The following is a 22254-nucleotide window of genomic DNA, read 5'->3' on the forward strand; positions in this document are numbered from 1 at the left end:
GAAGAGTCTGGCAGTGAAGTGGGAGGTCATTGCAGGACTTTGCTGCGAGGTAGGAGAAGAAGCCTCCTCCACTCTGTGGTGGATGCAGGGTGTGTGGGCGAGGTAGAGGGTGACAGAGTGCTGGTGTCTGGAGGGACGTGGAAGTCAGGCGGTGGATGAAGTATGCTGGTCCTTGGTTTTGTAGGGCTTTGAAGGTGTGGATCAACATCTTGAATTGACATCTTTTCTGAATGGGGTGGCAGTGGAGCTTCCTGAGGTGGGGGTGATGTGCATCCACTGTGCATCCACTGTGGTAGGTCAAGGATGAGCCTGGCCGCGGAATTCTGTATGGTCTGAAGTCTCTTGAGGAGGTGCAAAGTGATCCCTACATAGAGTGCATTGCCGTACTCCAGTTGGCTGGTGATGAGGGTTTTGGTGAGGGTCGATCTGGGGATCCATATGAAGACAGTCAGTGTGGGAGCCATATGAAGACCTTGCAGAGCATGGGAAAGGTGAGGAAGCAGGTGGATGAGAGTGAGTTGATCTACCTGTTCATGGTTAGCTAATGTTGTAAATAGGAGCCTGGAGCCTGGTATCATTTAGGTTGCTTTATTCATTATAGTCAAGTCTTCAAGATGTTAAGATAAGATATAAGGAAGACCCACCAGGAGTGACCAGCTTGCCACTCAGCCTGGCTGGCGCCAACTGCCAGTTATCACCAGGCTAAGCCCCAAACACTCCATGATGTCATCAAAGGTTCTATTGGTGACATCATGTGAATGACAGTGAAATCCCATAGGCAGAAAAGAGACAGGCTAAATACAACAGCTTACTGTCTAGAATGATGCAAGGTTGCGGGTGTGGTCAGTCAGAGTGGATGAGGGTCCTAGTTTGGGAGGCCACCAGGCATCATTCAATGGGGAGGTGTTGTTCCGGAAGATCAGCACTTCAATCTTGCAAGTGTTACATTTTAGGTAGTTGTCTTTCATCCATTCGGCGATGCTTATCCTGCCTCTGTAGAAGTTGGTCAGCATGTTGCAGTGGTCTTCTGATAGCGAGAGATTGAGCCGGGTGCCGTCGGAGTAGGATATGATGTATAGACCATGAGTTTTGATGACGTTTGTCAAGGGGGACATGAACATGTTGAATAGAGTAAGGATGAATGATGAGCCTTGAGTGATGCCGCAGATGGTGTTCTTGCATTTTGAGGTGAAGGGAGGTAGAAACATTCTCTGGTTTCTTCTGCTGAATAAGGAGACAATCAATTTGAGAGCATCTCCCTGGACTTCGATGTGGTGAAGACTCTTGATCAGAGTGTGGTGTGATACTGTGTCGAACGTTACTGAGAGGTCATAGAGGATCAGGGTCACAATATTCACTGGTCCAGGAGGGATCTGATATCATCTGTGGTTGCGACAGGGTGGTTCTGGTGCTGTGGTTTGGGTGAAATCTGGATTAAGAAATGTTGTTTCTCTCCAGGTGTTCAGTGAGTTTGCCGTTGATAGCCATCTCAAACACTTTGGTGGGAAAAGGCAGCAGAGAGATGGGGCAGTAGTTCTTGAGTTTGTTGGGGCAGCAGGAGGTTTCTTGAGTAGAGGCTTCTTCAGGGCACTGAGCCTTAAGAATTGGAAAGCAGGTGTTGGACCTCCTGAAGAAGGCGCAATCACTGTTGTGGCATCGGTTAAGGGTAAAGCAACAAAGAGCATCATGTACTTTTATGGTGCCTTGCACACACCTTTATCAGCATGATCGTCTGTCTACTCTCCATTTTATGTAGTCACAGAGCAAAAAGCATCAAAAGACCATGGTTCCAGTATCAGTGGAGCTCTGACACAAGCTCCAGTGGTCTCAGATTCCATAAATTATCAGCAATGGCATACAGTTATGACCACTAAAGACACAGTGGAGGCGTTCTATGTGTGGAGCATGGGTGTTCCCACACACCCACCCATGGTTTTGGCGCATTCCCAAATTTACTAACACTAGTAAATTTGGGAAATCCAAGGGGAGGTGTAACATGCAGTATTATATTTATTTTGCATTGTTTTTTTTCCCTTTCTACGTTCCTGAATTCTGCAGCACACATAGAAAGATGAAAAGGTCTCAGTTAATTCTTATTGTGCAGAAAAAGAACACCTTACTGTACAAAAACATTCCTGGATGTAAAGAAGGAACCCTTGTACCAAGGTGCAACAGTGCCTGCATTGGCGCTTGGCTGCACCGAGTGCACAAGCAAAGGAAGAGGCAGGAATGGGTCATATCTTAGTCGATATGGCGCATTCCTGTTCTCTCACTTTCATGCAATGCAGCACAGCAAGCTGTCTGGCTGGGTTATATTGCATGACTTTTTAGTAAAACTGGCCCCCAATTCTAGGCTTCTGCTCATACTTTTCAGCCAACAAGCCTGGGGTAATTAGAAGAATTTAAATGGTTACGTTTTAAGGTAATAGATGCTTCTCAAAATTAATTTGCATGTAACTCCCTCTCTGGAGAGGCAGTGAATGATTAAGTGATTAAACTTATGAAACATAGGGAAATTAAGACATTCAGTTGTGGGAAAAGGAGAAGACTCTTTGAGAACTATTGCTCTTTAACTAAAGGAGAAGAGATGACTAACTGAGAGGATGTGAGGGGTGAATAGACAAATGAAAAACAAATTTCATAGTACTATATGGCAGAGTGGTGTCCAGAACAGCTTCCACATGCAGGGTGAAAAGTGCAGCATTATTGGATTTGCATGACTATGAAGAGGAGATTGGGAACTTGGATGACCAAGTAAAAGAGAATCTTAAGTATGATATGTATGGGCATGATCTGGATGATTTGGGATTTTTGTTTTGTGGCAGGGAGTGTGGATCCCATGCAGGCTAATGTAATGTTGGTGAATATTTTGATAGATCTGGATTCTCAATGTGTGATCTATAGGAATATCACTTGCTATAGGTCAGCAGTTTCTCAAAGATGTCCTAAAAATGCTGGGAAGTATGTGAGTCTTTGAAGAGAAAGGCCATGAAAAGGATCACGATTGGGACAACACCAAAGGTGATGTACAATTCCATGTGGGATGTGGAGATGATTTAAAAATGTGTTTGCCTTATGGCCGATGCATAGGATTTAAATTTAAGCTAATGAGTGGGGAATGTCCTCCCTCTGTTGTGCTTAATTTCTTTAAAAAGGGTGTCAGATGTTCATGTCCGCTACATAGTTAACAGATTTTATGTACCAGATAGAGTTTTCTTTGCATTTGAGAAGAACTAAGACGATGAATGTGTCCACTTTATAGCCACATTGTGAAGAGAAACCCAAAACAGTGTGTGCTTTGTTGTTTTCAGGAGTATGAAAAAAAAGAATGTTGGATTCCAGACCTGCAGGTGAATAGCTATTCCTGATTTCGTATGTAAAATCACTAAAAGTGGGTTCAGCAGCGACAATAGCAGAAAGTGGTGGAGGGATCTGGAGAAAATATGAGAAACTTTGTGGCGCTTGTAACACAGGCAGCAGTGTTTTATTTGTGTAGGTGTTTACAGGAGATTTTGAAAGTGGTAGATTGCTTGAATCCAGATGTATTTGCAAAGTTCTGTTTGAAACAAGTACGCCATTTCACAATTCTAGCCCACAGAGATTTTGAGAATGCACAATGAAAAGTTCTGGTCTTGCAATATCATGCTGATTCCCTAATGTTTAGCATGTGTATTCCTAAAACGGATACTGCTGCATTAAGAATTACTTAGATTGCATGTATATCGCAAACATTTATTTTAAACTAGCAGCCCGCCCCGGCTTTGCCCGGGGCAGAAGGGGGCTGGGGGCAGCATTTTAAGCCTCTGTGCACCCCCCCCGACATTGCCCAGACCGCATCCCCCCCCCCTCCCGCCCCGACATTGGCCATGCCGCCTCCCGCCTTGAGCCTTCAGCCTTACCGCATCCCTCCCGCCTCCCGCCCCGACATTGGCCATGCCGCCTCCCGCCTCCCGCCCGCCGCCCGCCCCGACATTGGCCATGGCGCCTCCCGCCTTTATTTATTTATGCATTTTTATATAGCGCGGACTTTACCTCCCGCCCGCCGCCCGCCCCGACAATGGCCATACCGCCTACCGCCTTGAGCCTCGCGCCCGCCCGCCTCCCGCCTCTCGCCTGCATTTGCCTTACCGCCACTCCTCGCCGCAAGTCCACTCCTCGCCGCAAGTCACCGCTCCTCCCCGCATATCGTCATTACGTTACAGGTCGGTTGCGATCAGCGCTACGTCGCGGCCGGCGCTTGTTTTAGGGGACTACTTTGTTTACAAATTTAATTTTTTTAATGTACGTTTTTTTTTAATTTAATGTCGCCTATGTCCATCTACACACCCTGACATTTTCATAGATGTATCGGGTGTGTAGATTGGCGCTGTGGTTCCCGAGTTTACCTGGCCAAAAGGTGCAAGTTCTCTCTTTATAATAGTAGTATAGATATATATTTGACTTGACTTGACTTGGATAGGGCAGCAAAAAGATTGCAACTCCGGGGTTACCAGCAATAAAGATGGGCTTGCTCGTCCTGGTGCACAGCACTTTGCAAACACAACATCAGTCAGGCTCTGTTCCCATTTTCACAATAACCACCGATCTTTTTTTTAAAGAAGGAAAATGAGAAAGAATGAAGGGCAATATTAACCAATAGTCTGCAATGCACAGCATAGCAACAAAACTGCCACTGTGCCTTTGAGGGCATTACAGTACACCGTGTATCCCATCATGCCCCACAGGTGACACGTCAGATCATTTTTACAGAAAATCTAAGATCTGGGTAAAAGTTGAAGATATCGGTCAGTATTCGTGTCCGGGTAAGGTAGGGTTAAATAATTATGACTGTGATGAGGAGTCCCTGGAAGAGCACAAGAATTACTTGTAAGTACCTTTCCTCTGCCCTCCAGGTACCGGATTCTAGTAAAGGAAATCCAATGTAATGAGCATGGCCTGGAAAAGAAAGTGCAAGATTACTTTTCCGTTTTTTAATGGAAACCATAAAATCTTGCGAATATATTCTTCAGTCTTCCACATGGCAGTTGTAAATAGTTCACTCTTTTACTCGCTAGTGTCCAGGAGCGGGCGGTGCTGCCGAAAGCTCATATATGGATCATTTCTGCTACCTGCCTCGAGAGGAGCCGCGCGCGCTGCTCGGGTCCGGCACTGCTGTTGTGGGAGCTGCTGTATCCAGGCGGGAGCTTCCACGGTGCCAAGAGCAATTACCGTGCTGGGATGGTTCACACATTCATGCTTACAGTGTGGGAAATATCCCGAGGCGCCTTTTTCTTGAGTCTTAAAACGGTGACGTTTTCAGTTTTTTATCTCTGATGCATAAATCTGTAATGATGGATGTCCCAGAGAGAGACGACTGTGCTCAGACACCACAGTACAAACGATGAATAAACAAAAAAAAATGTGTTGCAGCACGTAACTGTCTATGCATGAATCACAGTGCATGTGTTCGCTATTTTGACATTTCGTTCTGACACTAGTAATCATATGTTCACACAAAGGAAAGTTTTAAGCAGTGTGTGTCATCTCTACGTGTCTCTCAAGTTTACATTCTGCGTTTACATACAGTGTGTGCGATGACATAATAAACTGCATATCAAGTCTCTGACCGGATAAACATAAAAAACTGCGTAGATGCCAGTACATTTTCGAAAAGTATGTTTTGTTTAGAGCCTCATTTTGTTTATTGCTTATGTCTGAATGAAACTCAACATGGTGCGGTCGCTGGGAACTCAGTTGGCGGATATGCATGGCTGCTCACTTCAGCTGGCCCTGGATTCTTTAAGACATCGCGTGATTCAAGATAAAGCGCAAAGACACTAGTCTGTTTGTTGTTCCTGTACCCTGGAACACAGCGCTGCCCCCGAGTGTCACGGGGTGTCAGCACACCATAGTGTGGTTGAGCATGTGAGGATACGGGTCTCCAGAGCAGTGGTTTACTGTCTCTGTGCAGGAAGCAGTCGACCTTAAGCAGAAGATGCCTTTTAAGGGAAAGGCTCGCCTCTCGCCTCTCGCCTTCCCGCCTCTCGCCTCTCGCCTCTCGCCTCCCGCCTCCCGCCTCCCGCCTCTCGCCTGCATTTGCCTTACCGCCACTCCTCGCCGCAAGTCCACTCCTCGCCGCAAGTCACCACTCCTCCCTGCATATCGTCATTACGTTACGTCGGCCGGCGCTTGTTTTAGGGGACTACTTTGTTTACAAATTTAATTTTTTTTATTTAAGTTTTTTTTTTATTTAATGTCGCCTATGTCCATCTACACACCCTGACATTTTCATAGATGTATCGGGTATGTAGATTGGCACTGTGGTTCCCGAGTTTACCTGGCCAAAAGGTGCAAGTTCTCTCTTTATAATAGTAGTATAGATGAAGTTGACCAGCAACTTTTTTTTTCAGATAGCAGCTGAATCAAATACTTCTTGAGACTCAGGGCACTGAAAGCCCCCTATCACCCTCCATGCATACTGTAAATTTCACTTTTGTCAGAGGTGAGATGCAAATTAACATATACAACCATACCCATGTGTGCATTTCAGTGCCACTTCTACAAGTAAGAATGACAACACATTCATTTGAGATGCTCATTATGGACTCTGCTAGCACCCAATTAGTAAACAATGATTTTGATGTACTTTTTTGTTTAAAAAACATTTTTCGAAATGTATTTTGAATTTTGCAAAAATGTTTTCATCCATCAATATCAGAATAGATAGTTGTGTGCAACCTAATCAAAAATAGCATTTGCTGTGGCAAACTTCAAACTATACTTAATCTCATAAATTGAAGTTTTTAAGTTTATAGTTCCAAAAGTCCAGTAAGTATGATTTTTATAACATACATAAAACCAATCTTGATAATCGCATTGATGACTGCAAATATATATGATTCAGGAATTGAAATGTTAATCTTTACATGCCTAATTGAACAATAAGGATTTGAAAAATATCAATCCACAAGAATCATTACTTACCGAATGCCTTCTTTTATTGTCCCGGTCAAACTGTGAAACTACCATTTGTCTTCCACTCATATTCTGATTCTATGATAGATGTAAGAATTAGAAAACATATGCAATGGGGATGTAGCATTAAAAACTTAAAAATACAAAATGTTAATACAGACTTGTGAGTAACATAAAAAGAGACATCATTACATCTGAAAGCAACATTAATTAATTTAAATTGATCTAGATTTCAAAACAACAAAAAGAAATCCCAAATGATAAAATGAATAATATGCAACAGAATGAATGGCTGTAGAATGATGGATAGAATGGACAAAGCCAGATGGCCTTGATATGGTACAGATTTTTCAGTGGTCTTTCATCCACACTGCTTTCAGTGTTATTTATTCAAATATTTCCACTTTGTAACATAAATAACTCATTTAATGATTAGACCTTGCAGGAACTTTCATTAGAATTACACGGCTTTATTAGTCAACAGCTGGGATTTCACTTTGATCATATATATTCAGGAACCACATTTACATTTAATGAATTTCAGGGGAGAATAAGTGCAGTTGTGAATTATTATCTTGACAACCTCAACCTCAAGAAAATTTACAGGTTGTTGGGTTTATGAACGTATCCCTAAATTTAACATAGAAAACAATCCATGTTATACAGCAAAAGGTGAGACAGCTGTTTGCAGATTCCTCCGACTGCCAACTTCACTTTTTTCAAGTCAGAGACATCACAAACCTTACCTAAACTAGGGTTTGGGAAAGACTCTTGTTATATTTTGCATCCAGTTTAGTAAGTTTGTTCTCTCCTTTTCTGGGAAATTTACTTCAGACAGCAAATACGTGATGAATGGAAATGAGTGAGCAAGTGAAGCTTTGCCCCTGGAAAATTCTCTGGTTAAAATGCCATTCCATTTTTTTTAGCAAAGCTGTGTTGTACCAAAAGTGTGTCAGCCACATTAAAGTCAGTCAAACCCAGCATGTACTGCTTTGAGAGATTCTCTCTGTATTGAAAGCAAAGCCCCCCAATAGATTTCACTTTATTGTGCTTCACACTGTGAGTGAAGTTCAGATTGAGTCCCTATAAAGAGAGTGTTCAAGACTTACATCTGGGCATATCCCTTCCACTTTGAGAGACTATAAAGCTTGCAGCTTTGCAGTGAGGCTTTGCTGGGCTCCATGCTGGTTTTCCTGATGAACACTGCTGGGATAGCAAACCATCTTCAGGCCTCTTCCAAGGTTCCAGGACTGGGGTGGCACTGCTTGGAAGGTACAGAGCTCAGGTGCTGGATTTAAGGTGGTTGGAGCCTTTTCTGTCCCAAAGGCACTGGTCAGGAGGCCAGTCAACTAGCCCTTGAAGTTATTCTGGAGGTCTTGGGTTCAATATGCAGGTCCAGCCCTTTTCACTCAGATAAGAGGGCAGCAGGCAGACGTAGTAGCAGTCCTTATTGAAGACCACCACAGCAGGTCTTCTGAGTCTTCCAGAGGCCCAGAAAAGTACTGAAGAGTTGTGTCTTTGGGTCTCATATTTATACCTGAAGCTCACTTTGAAGTAGGAGAAGGCTCTGGAATTTTCTGCCTCCCTTCCCTGGCCCCAGATTGTTTGAGTTCACCACAGACTAGTGTAAAACCCTTTGCGAGTGTGCTCAGGCGGAGCTTTTGTGATGTGGAAGTGTGATAGGTGACGGCTCCTCCCTCTCATCAAGTCAGAGATGTCCCATCACGCCAACACTCCTTTGCCAGCTCCTTTGTCTCATTGTGTGGGGGCAATGTAGAAAAACCATCTGCCAGCTACATTTAGTCATGTGACTCAGGAAACAGACTGCAGGTTGGGACAAAAAAATGCCAACTTTCTAAAAGTGGCATTTTCAAAATTGTGACTAAAACTCCGACTGTATCATTAAAGAGGGGGTTAACTTACAATTATTCAGAACCTACCTGCTTGCTCTCAAATTGGAATTTATCTCTTATTATATGTAATAAGTTAATCCAATGCTACCCTGTGGGAGAGGCATGCCTTGTTATATTGAAAAATGAATTTAAGTGTTTCCACTATAGAACGAGTAAAACGTAAAAGTACAAGTCCATCTTTTTAAATACACTGCACCCTATCCTCTGTTTATGGTCTACCCCAGGAGTGACTTCTATTCATTTTTGAAAAAGTTTTGAGCCAGCTCAAAATGGCAGTTTGAACTGCACACACAGGCTGCAATGGTGGGCTTGAGACATGTTTGAAATGCTATCTAAGTGGGTGGCACAATAGAAGCATTTTACAGGGCTTGGGTACATGTAGTACCACTTCATTAGGGACTTATAAGTAATTTAAATGTGCCAATTGGGTGTAAGCTAATTCTACCATGTTTAAAGGGGAGAAGACAGGCACTATAGCACTGGTCAGCAGTGGTAATATTTGCAGAGTCCCAAAGCCAGCAAAAACAATGTTACCAAAACCAGAAGGATGAAAGGCACAATGTTGAATTAAACCCACACCCAGCATATCAGGTCCAACAGAGAGAGAAAGAAAAGGTGGTCTGGAAGATGAAGCCAGTGGGGCTAGGTTGAGCACTTTTGCCAAGGCTACTTACTATTTGTTCCCCATTCCAGCACTGATGAGGGTTCAACATCTGAAACACTTTTTGGATATATTCTTTTACCATGTATTGTTTTATTCAATCGTCCAGCCCCTTTATGGCTATCTGAACCCACTTTAAGTTTGAGATTTGTTTCAAGGGATGTCAAGTTTCTCACAGCCAACTCATGGTCAGGGCCGGACTGGCAGTAGCAGGCACTGGGCGTTTCCCCAGTGGGCTGCCAGGGTGGGAAGTTCTGGACCCATGGAGGGCCATTTTTGTTACTGGGGGCCGATTTTGCAGCATAGCTGCAATATCGGCCCTCGGTAACAAAAAGCTGCAGTGTTTTTCACGAGCACCCCCCCCCCCTCCTCCTGGAGCCGGTCCGATTCAATTGCTAGGGCCGGTTTATGTTCCCAGTCCCTGCTCATGGTTGAAAGGACAGGAGAAGAAACATTTATAAATAACATCACAGGTGTTGTTCGAATTTGTGAAATCATGAAAATACTGGAAATAGTCCTATTTGATTAACATTTCACCTATCTCTCATGTCTGTACACATTGCCTTAAGTAGGTGTGACATGTATCATTTCCAGTATCAATCACACCTGGGAAGTTTTTTGCTTTCACCAAAAGTCCCATGTGATTGGATTCCATTTCAGGGATTGAGACTTACAGGGTTATGAATATCTTCACCCTGGCATCTTTCAAATCTATCTCTGGTTGAACTTCTTCCTTATGGCTGGAAGGGAGGATTAATTACAGAATCTAATCCACTTGGTACACTGCCGCATAACATTTAGGTCATCTCAAAAACAGGGAACGCATGCAGTGGTGAGGCATAACGCAAAATGAAAGGGCCTCCTACAGACTGTGAGGTGGGGCTCCTGAGTCTCCTATATCTGACACATATTAATTGGCCAATGGCTACTGGGGGCCCCATTGAAGGGTTGGGGGCCCTCTGAAGGGCACCCCTGTGTGTTCCCTAGCGCTGGCGTCAAAATTAGCTGCCTAGCGCCAACGCAGGCACCCTTACACCATATTGGATGGGTGACTGTGTTGCAGGGAATGATTGTTTCTGTGCAGGAGACTGTCTTTCCCTGCACATAAACAATCATTAATGGCAATTTGTTACTTCTATGTGTGCTGACAAATGCAGTACAGGTAGAAGTATAAACATTGTCATTGTTAACCGGACATTCCGCCGCGGTGCATAAAAAAATGACGTGAGCGCAGTTCGGTCGGCCCCCGGCCGTCCTCCGCACTCGCACACCATGACGAAGGTTAAATGATTGTTTATGTGCAGGAAGGTGTCCCTACCCCACACCTTTCAGCACATAAACAATCATTCATAGCAATTTGCTCTTTCTATGTGTATTGCACACTGCAGCACACATAGAAAAAGCAAAAAACAAGGTGAAATTAAAGTATGTATCCTCATTTCGCCATTCTAACACCTGCAATTGCATGGCGTTCGTTTTTGCCGCTGCCTCTGATTTACACCTCTTTGTATATCTTGGGCAGCATCAAAAGCAATGGGTGTTGCGGTGGCAACAGCCATGGCCACCCCTTTCACGCAGATATTTGCGTGACAGGGTTCCATATTTACAAAGAAGAGTTCAGCCACAAAAAGTGGCTTAACACCGCTGTGTAACTATGGTGAAGGGCACTGCGACACAGGAACATCGTTAAAAGTGACGTTCCTGTGCTGCAATGCCCTGTAAATATGCCCCAAAGTATTGTGCATTTCAAGGAATGTAGTTTAGTCATGTATTTACGTTAATAATTACAATCATTACTCAGTGTATAGAAATAGTTTACGCACAGGATCACCACAACTGGAAAATTCTTGTAATGCTCCCTCTTTGAGGACTTGTTTATGGTGACCTCTCTTTTATAAACGCTGTTACATATAATAATCATTACACATATGTGTGATCAAGTGCATTACAGTAACGTATTGTAAATGTGCAAAAAGTTAGCTTTTAAAACAAATGGCCTTGTTTAGTGCCTGTCTCCTGTAGGGCAGGGCAACTCTCAGCGATTCGCCCTGTGTGTCCGCCATGCCGAGTACGGTGGACACATGCAGGGGAACTGTAGAATGCCACAATGTGCCTAGAGAAAATTCCCTGTATGTCAGACATCAACTTTTTGTTTATAGGAAGCAAACTCCTGATTTCTGAGTTTATTTGCTCTACACAATAATGTTTGCAGTGTCTATGCTTTGAACATGGTTCCTGCTCAGCACTTGCCATGTTGTGAAGCTAGTCGGTGCAATGGTGGATTCCCTCACAGCTCAGAGATTCCACCACACAGGTCGAAATCTCTAAAGAGGGCAAACAGTCTGTACTTCGCTTGTGAGATTTGCATCTATTGATAGATAAAATGCAGTGTTCACATATTAAGAAACAAACATGGGAAAAAGTGACATACAGGCGGTGCACGGGGCTTGTAAAGAACCCCGAAGTCTAAAACTAGCCAAACGAAAGCACAAGGTTACATCTTCAAGCTGTAGGGAAGCAGAGACTGCAGGCATATTCTACCTATTCTAGATCAGTGGTTCTTCACATTTTGAGGTCTGTGGAACCCCACTTAATGATTACAAGAATCTGGGTGCCCCCGCTAAATCATTGCTGGAAACCAGGGACCAACATAGAGTCATGTTTTATATGCAGGGACCCCTGCCTAAGTAATTTAGATGATTTGAACTGTAAAACAATACACACAATTACGGAAACAAGCATTCAACTAACACACAAATTAAAAAATATGTTCGGCCTGATTTACAAAGGGCATCCGTTTGATTTGTGGGAGCAAGTGCATCAAACAAAATATAGGATGGAAGATGGGCGGCTTCAATTTAATTTAAAAAAGCTCCACCCTTCCCATGAAAATTCTTTTTTGGGGGGAAATAAATAAAGGGCCTGTTTCACAAAGTCTCATGACGGAGATCCCACCCGAAATGCGGAGACTCCCCCCATGACTGCAGAACCTACACCACGAGTGCAGAAGCCCTTTATGAAACAGGCCCTTAATTGTATTCCCCACCACAAAATAATTGTAATGCTTGCCAACTTAATTAGCTGCCAATTTCAAATTCCTTCACATTTACAAATCATTATTCATATGTACTTTTTTATTCTGGAAATAATATTTTATTTTCTTAGCAGTTGCGGACCCCCTAAGTAGGCGTCGGGGACCCCCAGAGAGACCCCTACCAGAAGTTAGGAACTGCAGACCTAGATCTAGAAATTTCTAGTTTACAGATAAAGACAGTGTGAAGTTAGTGTTCATGTTCAGAGCACAATCTCCAATTTCTTTTAGATTTTCAAATATCCAGAATATCAGGAAAAATCTCTGTTTCATAAGAAATATTTAACTTTTCTCAACACAATTTCTTCATAAATGTATTTATCAAAATATTTCCACAAGCATTACCTGAATAGTGGAGGATTGGGCGCCATTGGCAGAATTCAAACCTGCTCCGACAGCCGCAGTTTCCTGAGTTAGAAAAACAATTGTAAGTTCTTGAAGACCTTATATCAATGTATAATTTATTCATTCTTCACTCATTACAATATTTTGTACAGAGTCTTGCACCTGCTTGCATGTCTGTCTGGGTACTTCAGAGGGCTAGCTGCCAGTGGAATGAGAAACATTCCCATTGGATTCTGGAAAAAGCCTCTTCCAGGAAGTGAGTTGGGGATATGAGGTTTGAAGTTAAGAAGAGGGTAGTGTGGGAAGAGGGTAAGGATTTTCAAGCTTCAAGTAAAATCGAATTTTCCTATTTGATTGCTCACAATACAGTGCAAAAGTTAATTGTTCTGGCATTGCGCATCAATTTAACAGTAGCATTATGTGACAGCTTAAGGCAGCTTCTTTACTTTGCTATATGGAAGTTCTGTACTTGGTTGGAGGCAATGCTCTCTCCCAATCAGCTCCATTTCTTCAGGGGAATATGCTTGTCAGTGAAGGTAAATGATAATGGTTCAGGTGATGAGTGATGAGTGAAGTACATCTGTGGGTACAAGGCAGGAGAGCAAGATACCCCCACCAGGTATGTGAGCAGTTTACAGCCTCCTTTCAGTAGAATTGATGTTCTGCCAATTTCAGACCCTGACATAAGGATTGGATGCAACTTTTGTTGAGGTTGCTAGGAAGTGATCTGATTTGACTGGGGAGGCTATTTCACTCCACTTCATCATTGACGCTATCTTCAGTCTTGAACATTTCACCGAAACAGCATTGATTTCAGATGTGTTAGTCTATTTACTTCAATGGAATCAAAACCAGACTTCTTCACCCATAATGCATCAGGCTATCACACAAAGGGCTATGATTGAATACATAAGGCTCAACTGAGAACAACGTCTACCTTCACGACTTTTGGTACTCACAAAGAGCATTTACGAGTAGTAAAGTTAGAATTTTGTCTCAGTTTAACTTAACATTTGGTCTTAAGTTTAACTAAGACCAAAAGTCTAGTCTCAGTTAATCTTAAGAACAAAACTTAAGTGAAACTGAGACAAATGTCTAACTGTGCTACTGGTAAATGCCCTTTGTGAATACCCAAAGTCAGAAAGTTAGACTTTCGTCTCAGTTTACCTTTGTAAATCAGGGTCTTTGTCTGTAATGACCTGGAGGGAGGTGGTCACCCTAACTCTGAATTTTATTATCGAGACTTTCCATTTTTCCAATAAAAAGCAAGATGAATTTGTTATCATTTCACAAAATAACTTTTTGTTGTTAAATGTTCCTCTGCTATGTGTTGGTTGGAGTTGAAGATAGGGAAGCAGTTGGTAGGAGGTGGTTGGGGGATAGTTTATTAACATATGATCACATTATAGCTATTATTCCATCACAAGGTGGATTACCCTGGAGCTTGCAAATGATGATTAGACAAAGTGTGGTGATGTACACATCATTCCTTGTTAAATATTATGTGCAATAGACTACAGAATGTGGAACACAGGTTGAAGGACCAGGTAGTGATAGTCCTCCTAGAATCCCTTGGACACTGCAAACTGTTCATGCTGTGGCCAGTAAACCCACGTACATGAAACAAACGATGCTTAGTGTATTTTGTAAGAGTCATCTCCACACAAGGCTTAGAAATTCTGGAAGCCACTTTAGAATTTGAAGCAGCCAATTCATGCCAATCTCCTGCCCTCTAGGTAGCTTACCATTGCTATCCCCCAGTCACAATGGTTCAATCTGACTCAACAGCTGTGGTTCACCATAAACTGATGTTAAACTAGCCACCCACATGTCCATCAAAGCCATTCTGCACTTGAACTCCAGATATGCTTCAGTGATTTGGCTGCAGTCTTAACTTGTATTTACTAGGCTAAAATTATATTGTTCAAACAATTCACTTGTATTTGCATTAGTCATTACAAGGTGGGTTTTGGGTTAACCCTTCGTCTGCTAGTAAATCTGCGTGTTGCGGAGATGCAGCATCAAGAGGATACAATTTTGTGTTCCAAAGCGTGTACTCGTCAAATGAAGACCAAGGACTCTATTGCATACAAAGGTGAAATCCCCTTACCGTGCACTTCTTTGGCGTCATTTTGTTGCAGCATTTCCCATTGTGCCCTTCTCACAGCCACTGAGCTTAATGCTTGGGGACTCCTGCAATTTCTGTATGCCTTACAGCATAACTACTATGCTTATATGGTGTCTGTGCATCTCCTCTTCATCAGCATCACCATTATAGCCAGAAACTGTACTACTAAACCTAAGTGAGTTTTTGAAAAAGCTCCTTGCCACCCTATTGTCTCTCATTCTCTTTCACATACTCCAATCTTATCACCGGTCGATTGACTACCTTGTCCATTCTCCCCAGCTACCCTTTCCATCTCTGATGGACTCTATCTTGGTCTTTGACCATGTACAATGCTCTGCTGCCTATTGATGAGGTTTGCACTGTACAAACATCACAAACATACACTCATGCAACACTATTCTATGGATGGCCTTTTTATCCTTTAGAGCAGTACAAGGCAAATGACAACAGTTTATTTGAAGTCTTTACTGTTGCAATCTTTTGTGTTTCCAGAAAGCTTTTGCTCTGACAAAACATCTGGGTGAGTCCTCTGCTTCAGCAGTTGAACAAAGTTCAGTTCATATTCCCTTCACCATTGAATCCGTAGTACTGTCCCGCCTCTCCTTCATGTCCAAAGACCACAGGATCCTGCCTGTCTTCCGGATTCCCAGGTAGATCTCATTTAAGATCTGGCTCGACTGATGTGGTTTTGAAGAAAATTGCATGATGCTACACTGGGTCAACTTGATCTTCTGTACTATGGTAACTCCCTTCTTAAACTGCTTGATTTTCGCAGCTGTGTTGGACAATTCCACGGCTCCCGCTCATGAACTTCAATGTAAACATCAGCCTGGTGCTTCCTTGTCCTTCTCATTACCCCCTGCTCTAGGGCAGCAATACTGCTGATTTGCTTACATCTCCTAAGCATTGAGTTAACATCACATGTCCTCCATAGAAGATGCCATGGAACAACAGCATGCTATTGGCTTTCTACTAGTCAAGATGTAGCATGCCTGGAGCAAGCCCGCGGTGGACTTGTTAGGAAAACAAACCCTAGGCACATCATCAGCCACCACTGCACACAAGTGTGCTTGGGGGTTGTGGTTACCAAGCACAAGTGCTGCAATGTAATTGGAGGGAGATGTTATTGTCAATGGAGCTACTGCAAATAATTACACAGTCAAGGGCTATAAACCTAGAGAGTGTACTTTGGATACCATGTAAAAAGGAGTGTGTGGTCATGTTGTACAAGGTTTAATAGCAGCAAGGAAAGAAGAAGCGGGGCTGTAGTGAGAACCCAGCTACCTAGTAACTCAAACAAACCTAGTGATGCAGAGGAGACATAACACAAGGCTTTAGCATTCCAGGAACTTTGGATTCCAGGCAATTGAGGTATAGGCTCCCAACTATGTAGACCACAATCATTATAGCTTTAAATTGAACTGGAAATGTATTCATGTGGGCAACAAAACAATACACATATACAATTAAGGAGACAATACACTACCACAACAAATGGGCATTAGCAACATGAAAACATAATTCCACAAATGTTCAAGCATACTTCTTATACCAGTAGGCGTAAACCCATGGCGGATGTAAGAACAGGTAAGGTATAAACCACTGTTTGTGGAAGTACATTGCAACTAGCCATTGAAAGGTTAAAGTAGAAATGTAATTCTTTAAAACTTGAGTTTGTGGTATTAGCTCTTGCAGCTTACCACAAATCGCCGAGTACTGGCTCGGTGAAAGTTCCCGTCCACTTCTTCTTTTGCTGCGTAAACCTGAAATGTAATGACAAAGTAATTGACATATTGAAGAAATATGTACTACAACAAAGAATACATTGTAAAGACATAAAAGCTTGCCTGCGTTTACGACCACCCTCAAGTGCAGTGGTCTTAAAATGTTGTAATGCTGCGCCCGCCAGTGGAAACAAAAAATCACCTGGTACCCCTTAGACTTTTTTTTTATTAGTCTATTAAATTGGCAATGTTTAAATATGTCTTGACTTATTTAAACATTGCAGGTATGTTCTGTTACAGTCTGAAAAATGCAATTAAATACATGATTGATAAACATACTATTTTGGTCAGGCAGGCCTTACTAACGTGTAAAAGTATCCACAGTGTGATTATTAGAAATGGTGGTGGGGGTTTTGAAGACTATTTGGAGTTCCTTCCCTTTTGAAACATACTCCCAGCTAGGATATAAATGACAAAAGATGTTAGTGATGGCCCATTACAGAGCATCGTACTGCGCTCAATTGTCTCTGCTTAAAGAAAGCATTTTTTATGAGCATAATGCTTCTTTTGGCGAGAGTCTGGTGCCCCCTGAGATCTCTTGAGGCACCCCAAGAAGGGTTCGACCCCCAGTTTGAAGACCCCTGCTCTAGTGGGTCAGCATACGAACACCAGAGCGGGGAATTTATGCTGATGCTACTTCTGCAAGTTATGAGAGAATAGGCTGAGGATGGAGATCCTGTCTTTTTCTTTTTTAATTACCATTGATGTATGCAAGGGGCAAGCACTGATGTGCAATAAGGAAGCTTGGACAATCAGTGTATGGTTAATTGCTACTGATATATTTCTCTAACTCACCATTGTTTGTTCATACTGGTTTTAATAGTAAGATCTGAGACCACTTATTTTATAGCTTCATTAGCATTTGTCACTGATCAAGTAACAGTGAATTGACCAACATAAATAAAAACATAAAAATCCTACAGGTAGCATGAGTGAGCGACAACCAATATATGTGAGGTGATAGTACACCAATCAAGGGAGAGTATGTGTTAATAAAACTGATTAAACATCAACCGTGTTCAGTCATTTACTTTTCAGAAAAAAGTTTTGACGACTATGGGCCTGATATAGAGTTTCGCGAAACTCCATCACAAACATGACTTATATCCTGTCTCTATTTTGTAAGTTTGCAGGGTATGCCCAGACATGACTCACTTTGCCACTGGATTCAAGATAGCCTGGCTGATGAGGGGTGTTACCCCAAACCCGGTCTAAGGATGCTTATTTCCGGTCCAGTTAAGACCTGGCTTGGCAGTTCGGGCTGGACTGTTCCCATGAAGCTCAGGGTCAAGAGTGATTTGCATATGGTTGGGTCTGAACTGGAGTGGCGAATGGAGCTAAAGAATGATGATGGATTCAAACCAGATCTGTACTGGGCGTGAATGTCTGAAAGGTTTCAGTGCTCTGTCTATCATCTCCTTGTGTTTGCTGTGTTACAAAGTACCCACTTTACTCTCTTCCTTTTTGACTTGATGAATTCTCACTTTTCTAGCACCCCCCTAACTGAAGGTAAGACATTAAAGGGTAGGTGAAGTGAAACTCCATGTTGCAAAGTTGGGCAAAAGAACTTCTAAACAGCAAATGTCCATCTCCGTCAAGGTATAGTTTTCATTTTGGTGGTTCCTTCCCTGCAGCCGGCTGTCAGCCGGGCATCGAAGGGACATCAAGCTGCAGGAACTGTATTTGCCCTCTATTGCTCAAGGCCTACCCTAGTGTTTCAGGGCAATGAGCAAATGCAATAGAATATACTAGGTGGCTGCATCCTCTCCTTTCCCAGGACTTCCTGAATTGACAATATAACAGGGTCGAGCTGCACAGTAGGTGTCTTCATGATGATTCTCTCTTGCACCCTACTTGTTTACCACCTCCCTACATCCTTTTTTCTTTTGAATGGTGTGAAATCTGCTTAGCTTCTACCCAGCAGTTTCATCCTGCTGGGCCAATATCCCCCCTTCATATTTGATTTGATTCCTCTTCTCCTTAAGCTGGGGCTTTGGATTAAACCATGCAAAGTGTTATATGAACTTAAAGCAGCTCATTTCTACATCCACAGCTCATCTATATACCTACTGTGTCCTATCTGGGTAACTAATATATTTTAGGTCCAGCCTTTTCAGATATATGCATTATTTGTAAAGTTATACAAACAATGCATACATATAAGGGGTTTTCTGTCAGCCAACATCATTAATTCATTTGTTCTTGTGTCAGTCAAGTTTCTTTTCCATCATTACAGCATGCAACATGGAGCAATGAGTCAACCCACTGGCTCCCTTCACAGTGAGTGATGTCATTCTGCTTGTCTACAAAGTACACTTCTATTAATAAAACAGTCCCTTCAAATGCACAGGAATGTGCTTAGTTTTTTAAATTGTATTCTATTCTTCCTGAACTTTTACAAGGTTCTTCCGGCCATTTATAGTGTACTGCATCCTACAAAGGCACTGCAAGTGTAGTGCGTTTTAATGACTTTCACTCCAATTCAAAAATGGCCAATGTGCATGCCCCTGCACAGGTGTCTTTGTATGGGCTTCAATCCTATTCGAAGATAGCCCACCTGTGAACAATTTGAGGCGGTATTATTTACTTTGTGTACTTTGCTCTCTTCAAGTTAGATCATGTTGACAATCTATAATGTTATTACTAAATAGCCACTCGCTACAGACTTCATGCAGGACTGCCAGATGTTTGCAAAAAGTCAGCACACTACTACAAAAATCAAAGCACACATGATCTACCCATCTCATCTGCATACTTTGCGCATTGGTATCCTAGAGGTGGCTACCAAAGGACCAGTATAGACCCACAGCGTTTACCTGACCTTAATACCATGTAACATACTATACCACACGTTTTAAGGTTCTTAGATATAGTGATGTGTACATTACTCAGACACTAATAATCATGCCATACATCATACTATATGTCTAAGCGCCATTAGTGCTAAGCCGATTTTAGATACCATCATTATTACAGTGACACGTACACTTGTATTTTTTGCACATGATTTTAGCCATGAAATTGAGGATTATTAACATCTTGCATCCAACCTGTCTACAGTTCATATTGCACATGATCGTGGCCAGGAAATTGAGGCTCTGTAATACCCCGTTTAAAATTGCATTTTGCACGCGATTTTAGCAATGTAATTGAGGACGTCTGAATATTTATATTTTTGCTCAAGACCACAGCAATGAAATATGACGACCATTAATATATAGTGCCATCTTGAATATAGTTTATATTGCACTTTAGCTCATGATTTCAGCCATGAAACAGAGGATCTGAAATAACCAGTTTACATTTGTATTTTTGCTACAAAATTGAGGATGGTTAAACCGAGTATGAACTGCTATACAGTTGACTTACATACAATTGGTAGCTGACTAATGCTGATGTGGAAGTCAATGGTCTAAGTTAAAGTGTTTGTGCAGTAAGAATAAATATCTACTTATAAAATCGGAACAGTTTTTGATAATCTGATGATTTTAACACAAATTTGTAATGGTTTAATTAACTATTCACAATAAAATATATATAACTATTCGAAGACGGCCTCTCATGCATGCCCAATCGCACACCTGGACAGCCACCGCTGTAATTTTCTATAAAATGTTAATACAGAAAAATTCAAAGACATTCACTGGTGCATGACCATGCATGAGAGTACATGAGCAGCCAAGTTTTAAAATGTTTTTGTAATAAACATGTAGAAAAAACTAAACAACAAGCGTTGGCAAACCCAATAGACTGCGGGCCAATGCAAAGAAAAACAAATTAGGTAGACTAACAAAGCAAGGAAAGCAGATCACCGGAATACACTCAATTACAAAGGCCAAAATGTTGGTAAAACACTAGATGGTGTTGCTGCTCTATAGAAACATCATTGCAATTGTGCGAACCATATGGAGAATCATTAACTAATGGCTCAAACCCTTATTCTGTTTAGTCAAGCATTATTTGAAGAGTATGATCTCAGTAGGGCCAAGTCAAGGTTTTTTCCATGTGCACTGTTGACAGCTATTCAACCATCACCCTACCCTCCTCTACGGGTGACAGGTGTACCTCACAATCCTTGTTGCCACCTTCTTCATTGTAGACCACCATGGTGTTCAGGGGCTCCTGGTCGAATGGCACCATGACCTTCGCTGTTTCTATCTTACACAGCAGCAAGCAGCCCACTGAAACGCAAAGAACATCTGTTAACATGCGCTCCTTTGAGGATCCACAGCTCTAAAATAAGTAGTCCTAATCAGCAAAAATGCAACACATCATTGCCTAACTCCTCTGACTCTCAATTACAGATATGTCAATGAGTGTAAGAATGATTTCCTCTGAGGTGGAACTTAAGTTCCTAACTGCCACATGCATCAACAGAAGGAATTGCGATTCCTAAATAGCGATTTTTAAGGAATTGCTATTTAGGAATTGCAAAAGCCTATGCATGTAGGAATCGCTATAAAAATTGCGATTCCTACACATTCCTTAATTGCTACATGCAAATTGCTAGTCGGAATTAAGGAATGCTGTCCCAATCATGAATGAATTGGAGATTGCATGAGCAATTTGCGAGTATCAATAGGTACTCGCAAATTGCTCATGCAATTTCAAGGGTACAAGGTTGTCAAAATGACACCCTGTTGCACCCCTGAAATTGATCTGTGCACATATGTTACACACACACATGCCCTAATGGCAAGTGTGTGCGCAACATGAAACTTTGAAAAATGCACAAAAGTGCATTTTTCAAAGTTTTAGAAAATTACCATGAAGTTCAACTTCATGGTAATTTGCTACTCCTATTAGCGAAATTGCTAATTTTTTTTACTTTCATGCATTGCATTTAAGGAATCTCAATTTGGGATTCCTTAAATGCAATCGCAATTTAAAGAATCGCAATTTAGAGATTCCTTAAATTGCGATTTTTGCATTTGGGATGATGCATCCCAAATGCAAAAATACCGGTCGCAAAGGGGCAGATTCTGATGCATGTCCTGTTAGTCTTTTGCTTATGCAAGTGTTTTTCAGATAGCAGTATATTCATTAGGTAGATTTTCATATTGTATTGGAAAATACATTTCTGCTGCTTCCTTGATATATTCATTTGAAGTTGCAGAAACAATACAGGAATCCTTCTCGTGAATCATATCTCCTGAAGAATTGATTTAGCTATAGAATGTTTGTATTAAGATTAGTTTAAAATGTAAGCCAGAATAAAAAGTTAGGCAGTTTGGCCACATTGAGAAACAGTCTTTTTGTAGCCCCAATGGAAGTTACATGTTGTGCCTCATTGGTAGTAGGATGGAGTCTGTCAGACACAGTGCCATTATTTAAGGATCATGATGGACAGGAAACTATGTTGGCTAGCCAAGTTTAAT

The 22254-nt window shown here is 41.9% G+C and overlaps 1 protein-coding gene across 1 annotated transcript in view; it reads right to left on the reverse strand.

Moving 5' to 3' along the window:
* LOC147706375 (cadherin-like protein 26) overlaps positions 1 to 22254 on the reverse strand; it is a 359502-nt gene that overhangs the window by 45174 nt on the left and 292074 nt on the right. Inside the window, exons 13-16 of the mRNA XM_086932874.1 lie at positions 20942 to 21057; positions 16793 to 16855; positions 12965 to 13027; positions 6964 to 7032 (exon numbers count right to left, since the gene is read on the reverse strand). Coding sequence (XP_086789000.1) covers positions 6964 to 7032; positions 12965 to 13027; positions 16793 to 16855; positions 20942 to 21057 — 311 coding nt within the window. The remainder of the gene's footprint in view (positions 1 to 6963; positions 7033 to 12964; positions 13028 to 16792; positions 16856 to 20941; positions 21058 to 22254) is intronic.

This window comes from Lissotriton vulgaris, chromosome 7 (assembly GCF_964263255.1).
Source record: "Lissotriton vulgaris chromosome 7, aLisVul1.2, whole genome shotgun sequence".
NCBI lineage: Eukaryota > Metazoa > Chordata > Amphibia > Caudata > Salamandridae > Lissotriton > Lissotriton vulgaris.